General features: G+C 52.5%; 1 protein-coding gene and 1 long non-coding RNA gene across 5 annotated transcripts in view; both read left to right on the top strand.

The window, feature by feature from the left end:
• The first annotated feature begins 190 nt into the window (after positions 1 to 190).
• On the top strand, positions 191 to 2094 carry LOC124417297. 2 transcript variants are annotated; one of them, XR_006931760.1, is made up of 3 exons: positions 191 to 459; positions 1063 to 1191; positions 1869 to 2094. It is a non-coding gene; the product is annotated as an uncharacterized LOC124417297 (long non-coding RNA). The 2 variants fall into 2 exon arrangements; XR_006931759.1 differs by having other exon boundaries at positions 1864 to 2094.
• A 2851-nt stretch (positions 2095 to 4945) lies between these two features.
• RGS9 (regulator of G-protein signaling 9) overlaps positions 4946 to 5266 on the top strand; it is a 36177-nt gene continuing 35856 nt past the window's right edge. For all 3 annotated transcript variants that reach the window (XM_046902182.1, XM_015279956.4, XM_046902181.1), the window contains exon 1: positions 4946 to 5117. In XM_046902182.1, coding sequence (XP_046758138.1) covers positions 5055 to 5117 — 63 coding nt within the window. In that variant the 5' untranslated portion in view covers positions 4946 to 5054. The remainder of the gene's footprint in view (positions 5118 to 5266) is intronic.

Raw genomic sequence — 5266 nt, 5'->3', positions numbered from 1 at the left:
GAGGGGAGCGGCCGCCCGGCCCGGCCCGCACCAGCCCGCTCTCTGCCCGCGCATGCGCATCTGCCGCCCCACCCTCGGCGTAGGACGTTCCCTCGCGCCTCACACGCGCGCTCACGTGACCCTGTGCGCCCGCCGCCTGCGTCACGTGACGGCTCCGGCTCACCCGGCTCGCTCGCGCAGGGGGTGTCACGTGGCCGCGAGGTGCGCCCGCCCTGGGCGGGAGCCCCGCGCAGCAGCGGCTCCTGACAGGAAATGGCGGGGGGCGGCGGCGGGTTTCGTTGCTGTGGATGAAGCGACTCTGAGGGAAAACGAGGCCTGGGCCGGGCAGCAGCAGCACCTTCACTACGGCCCGGCACGGTGCTGAGTGCTGGGAAGCTGGCAGGAGAGCGGCCGGGGGAGGTCAGCCCTCGGTCAGAAGAGCAGGATGGAGCTTTGCCAGCTCAGCGGTTTTTGTTCTCGGTACGAAAAGAAAACAGTTTCGTGAAAGCGCTCAGGACGGTTTGGCACGCATTTCCTCTTTGCTGCTCTGAGAGCTTTCCAGTAGTGCTGCGCTGCGCTGCGGCACAGGCTGAGCAAACCACAAAGCACACCCCTCACAGGGATAAAAAGCGAGCGGAGTGTTTATTTACCAACATTAAATGAGCAAATACAGCGTTCTGGTGTGCTGAGTAGTGAAGCTTTCCTGAAAGCTGACAGCTCTTTGCAGGGCAGAGCAAGTGATTCCTCTTGGATTTAATTCTCAATGTTCCTCCTGCAATTCTTAGCAGTGAGGTGAAACTCGGCACTGCTTTCCTTCAGAAAGTTGGATGGTCTTGATAAGGGAAAATGAAGATCTATTGCATCCCAGTGAAGGAGAGTTAAAAACAAAGCTGAGAGCAAAGCATACAGACCATACAGGTTGTCTTCTTTTTGGAAGGGAGTTAATGCCCACCAGTGAGGCATAACAATAAGAGATGTAATTAGTCATAGAAACAGGCTAAGAAAAGTCAAAGCTGTGCAGCAGACAACATAGCTAACAGTCAAGTTTGTGCGTGGATTCTGTAATGAGTCTTTGCCTTCCAGGCCAGCAGAGAAATGCACCTAGAACTTGTGCTGCGACAACAGTGAGGGAAAGAGCGAAGAAAGAAGCTATTTACTGATGTCTCCCAATGGCAATATCACCTTCCTCATCCAGGATATCCCTCACAAGAGGTAATTGCTGCTTCAGGACAGACAATTGTCTCCTAGGGCTACCTGCACTTTATTTCAAGGCTACTTCCATCTCCCATTGGCTCTCCCTGGCAGTCTTAGTTTTGCCCTTTTCCTTCCTCATTTTCCTCCTTTCACTTCACTTTCTCCCATCCACTTGCCTTCCCGGTTACTTTGTTCAAGCCCCTCCTTCCAGCTGCCCCTGCAGCCATAACTGTCAGCTGCTTCCTGCTGCCCCTCCCTGTGCAGGTCCCAGTCGCAAATTTGTCACCCAGTTTTCCAGTACTTGCATTCTACATTTTGAGCTATTCAGGTCACCAAGTGCTGGGTCATCCTTGGCCTCCTCCCAGCACTGTCCTGTCCTCTTCGCACTCCCAACCACTGCCGAGCTTTCCAAAGCTGCCTAGGTGTGCCATTCGCTTCCCTTGGCAAAGCAGCATGGCCCTCAGCATGCTGCGGCGAGAGGAGGGCTATTCCTGCCCCAAGGATGATGGATTTCCCTGGAGAGGATGGGCTCAATGTTATCCACTTCAGCACTGCATAAGCTGTGAGCCCAGCTGCGTTCTCTCTCCCCAGCAGCAGCCTGGTTTCATCTCTGAGGCATGGTGCATAGAGTATTTATTTGTTTCCCTTTTTTCCTTCTTCTTTGCCACTTCTTTGCCACTCCCTGGAAAGTTCAGCAGTGATGGGAGACAAGTGCTTGTTGTCTGTTCCTGCACACCACTCTTTTTTGGCAACGAAGGATCCCTCTTGTTTTCAGTGCTTGTGCTCTGCCAGATGGGACAGTGGACTCCGGAAATAGTGCTTCCACTGTTGCCATACTGGGAGACCTGAGATTAAGTCATGCCTCTGTCTGTGCCAAGTTTACGCTATTTTCTGATAAACTACTTTGAAATCTTCCTGAAAGGAACTGCGTACTGAAATTCAGCCTGAGCCTGACACTCAGAGTGCCATTCATTTACGTTGATTCATTGATTCATTTACCTACCCCTTCCTTCCCCTTACGGCTGTCCCCAGTTTCCTCAGATAGAAACGTAGTTACCACACGTCTTTTGTGTTGCATGATTCAACTTCTGATGTGTGAAGAAGGGGCAACCACTTAGGAAATGTGATCTTGAAAAAGGGGGGGATTCCACCTGCAGTGCTTTCCACAATAGAAAGCAACAAGAATTGTTGCCTCTGCTGTTAAGGTGTCTGGTGAGAACAAACATTACTGGAAGGTACTTCACAAGGATATCAGTACTTAACAGAGGGAGCTGGAAATAAGCAGAAAGACAGGGAGTGTGCATGGCTTCTGCTGCACTCTGCTGCTCTGCCCTGTTGCACAACCCCCTTGCTTTTTTGACTGACACATTCACCTATAAATCTGCCAGATTGTAACAGGGACAGAAAAAGTCTGTTTGCTCTCCACGGGTGAGGGTTTTGTCATTGGAAGCCCAGGACTGTCTGCCCCCTATGAACTTGTGTAATCTGATTTAAGTGCCTCGTGCTTCACATGGCAAAGCTGCCATAACACATTAACTGCTGGGGTAATTCACCTGGGCAGCAGGTGAAACGCGGTCCATCTCTGATCTCCCTTCAGTGGTTTGTGTCATTTCTAAATAGTATCACTGTTGAGCTTACATTTGACATTTTTATAACAATGACATGAAACAGATTTATAATACACAGAGAAATGCTCCTACATTTTATTTCAGCTTGTCAGAGAAGACTAGAAACTGAAAAAATCCAAACCTAAGCTATGGGGGTGGGATCTAGGGTGGAAGAGCAGGGTTTAAGATTACGGGGAGCCTTGGAGCTCAGCAAGGTTAGAGCTCACACCACAGCTTGAGCATTTTCAAGCTATTTCTCCTGGATCTCCTGCAAGGAGATTTTGGTTTTCTGAATTCATTTGTAGACTGAGTTTTCAAGTGTCTCTCCTAAATGAGACACCTGTATGGCTCAGTGGAATGTTTAAAGTGAGTGTTGTGGGGTGAAATGGCTATTTTTGCTCCTCTAACCATGTGAGGCACGTGTGGTTGGTGGTGACTGATCATGTTTTTAGGCCAGTGTCTGCATGTCATCTGGAGGACTTCTGGATCCTTCCACAACACAACAGGGGCAATGCCAACAGCCATTCAGAAAAACCTTTTGCAGCTTACTCTGATTTTTCCCAGTTTGCTTACAAAACCCTGAGCTACATCTTCTTCAGGGCCTTTTTTCCTGAAATCATGTCCAAAAGAGTTCCTTACGTTATCCGTCTTTCTCAGAAATTGATTCATTTCTCTTAGTTGCCACCTTCAAAATGCCTGCATGTTTTCACTGTTATTTCCCTTACCTCATCTCACCCCACTTTTAATTCCCTCTCTCCTGCTGTTTGCCTACAGAACAGTCTGATCTACGGCAGTTTGTCACCTTGGCAGTATCAGAGGGCCACCAGGATCTGAGTTTGTTTTGAAAAACCAAAGAGCAACACAATACTGGAAGTACAAGACACTGCAAATGCATGAAGAACAACTTCATCTGGCGGTCAGCTGATGCCTTGAAGCATGAGGTGTGATAACTTTGATGTTAGTGGAATGACAGGTTACTCATTGTCATTATGCTAGCTAACAGCACAGAGCAGAGAATGGTGGAAAAGCCTTTGGAAAGTAAGAAGTGTCTGCGATCCAGCGGCTGCTGTGACTCACAGGGGGATTTCACATGGGAATGACTGAAAGCAGACACAGAAGAAAGGCCTTCCAAAGCACTGGCTTGTTCAGATAGTATGAAAGAAAAGAGATAAAGATAAAAACCCTTCCATGAGGGCAGCAGAGCAACTGGGAAAGCAGCCCACGCCCTCAGGGTATTGTATGAATGGAAAAGAAGTCGGCTCTGTATTCAGAGCCAACGTGCTTTCCTCCAGCGCATGAGCCACGGATTGTAATGTCAGAGCAGCAGCACTCATTGTGCTGGGGAAGGCAGTGCCCCAAGAAGCAGCAAAGCACACGCATGGGATGTGTGGGTGCTCCAATGCACGACTTCAAAACAGATGTGTTGTGTGAGTGTGCGGGGTATAGATGTGCCTGTATGATCTCCGTGCGTGTCTGTGGGATGTAGAACACTGGCCATGCTGGGTGGGTGAGTGAGAACCGCCTCTCCTCCTGGCTGTGTTGTCTGGCCAAAGCTTGGCAGCAGGAGGAAGTCCCACCACTATGAAGAAATCAGAGACATAAAGCTCTTGGTTTCCAGCGCTACCAGTCAGGTTCTGTTCCCCCACCCCCTGCCATAAGCCAGCTCTGTCATGAGGAAGCCCCCTGTAACGCTGTGGTGTTCCTCTGGTCACCGTTAGTCATAATTTCCCCACGTGACAAGTCCGTTGAGTTCCCAAAACCACCCTGCTGGCTGACACAGTTCCAGGTGCAGCTGCCCGAAGCCTGCCCGCCTCTCGCGTTGCTCCATCACAGCAGCCCAGCTCCACGTGCCCGTGTTTCACCCCAGCTGCACGCTGGGAGCGCTTTGGGAAGACTCCTCCTCTCCCCAGCAGCGAGCAGCGCTGGGGGGGCTCTGCCGGCTGCTGCCTCCCCCTCCCAAACACCAGCGGGGCACTTTGCGAGGACAGCTTCCTATGTGCGGAGCATCACCCCTCAGCAGGCTGCACCCCCTGCAGGCCCCGCTGTCTCAGCCCCGCCCGGCTCTCAATAGCGCCCCGAGGCGGGAGCCGTGCCGCCCCGCGCCCGCATGTAAATAAGCGTGGAGCGGCGGGTGCTGATTGGCTGCGGCGCACAGCGGCGGCGCCACCCTCGGCGAGGACGGGAGCCGGTGGCGAGGGGCTGCAGCCAGGTGTGCTGCCGGTACTGCCGCTCTGCCCGTTCGCCCGCCGCGCTTTCCGCTCCGTCGGCAGCACCATGACCGTCGCACGGCTGGACCAGGGGCAGCGCTACCGCCCGCGGATGGCTTTCCTGAAAAAGGTGAGGGCTGAGTTGCTCCGGGTGACAGGCAGCGCCGCTCTGGGCGTCAGCACCGGGGGCACAGATCGCGCTCGGGCTTACGGTGCCGTGCGATGCGGTGCTCCGGGTAGGGGTCCCCGTGTCCGTATCAGCCGTTCGAGCATCCTGCC

The sequence above is a fragment of the Gallus gallus genome, chromosome 18 (assembly GCF_016699485.2).
Source record: "Gallus gallus isolate bGalGal1 chromosome 18, bGalGal1.mat.broiler.GRCg7b, whole genome shotgun sequence".
NCBI classification, from domain to species: domain Eukaryota; kingdom Metazoa; phylum Chordata; class Aves; order Galliformes; family Phasianidae; genus Gallus; species Gallus gallus.
This window is presented reverse-complemented; position numbering and strand designations above follow the sequence as displayed.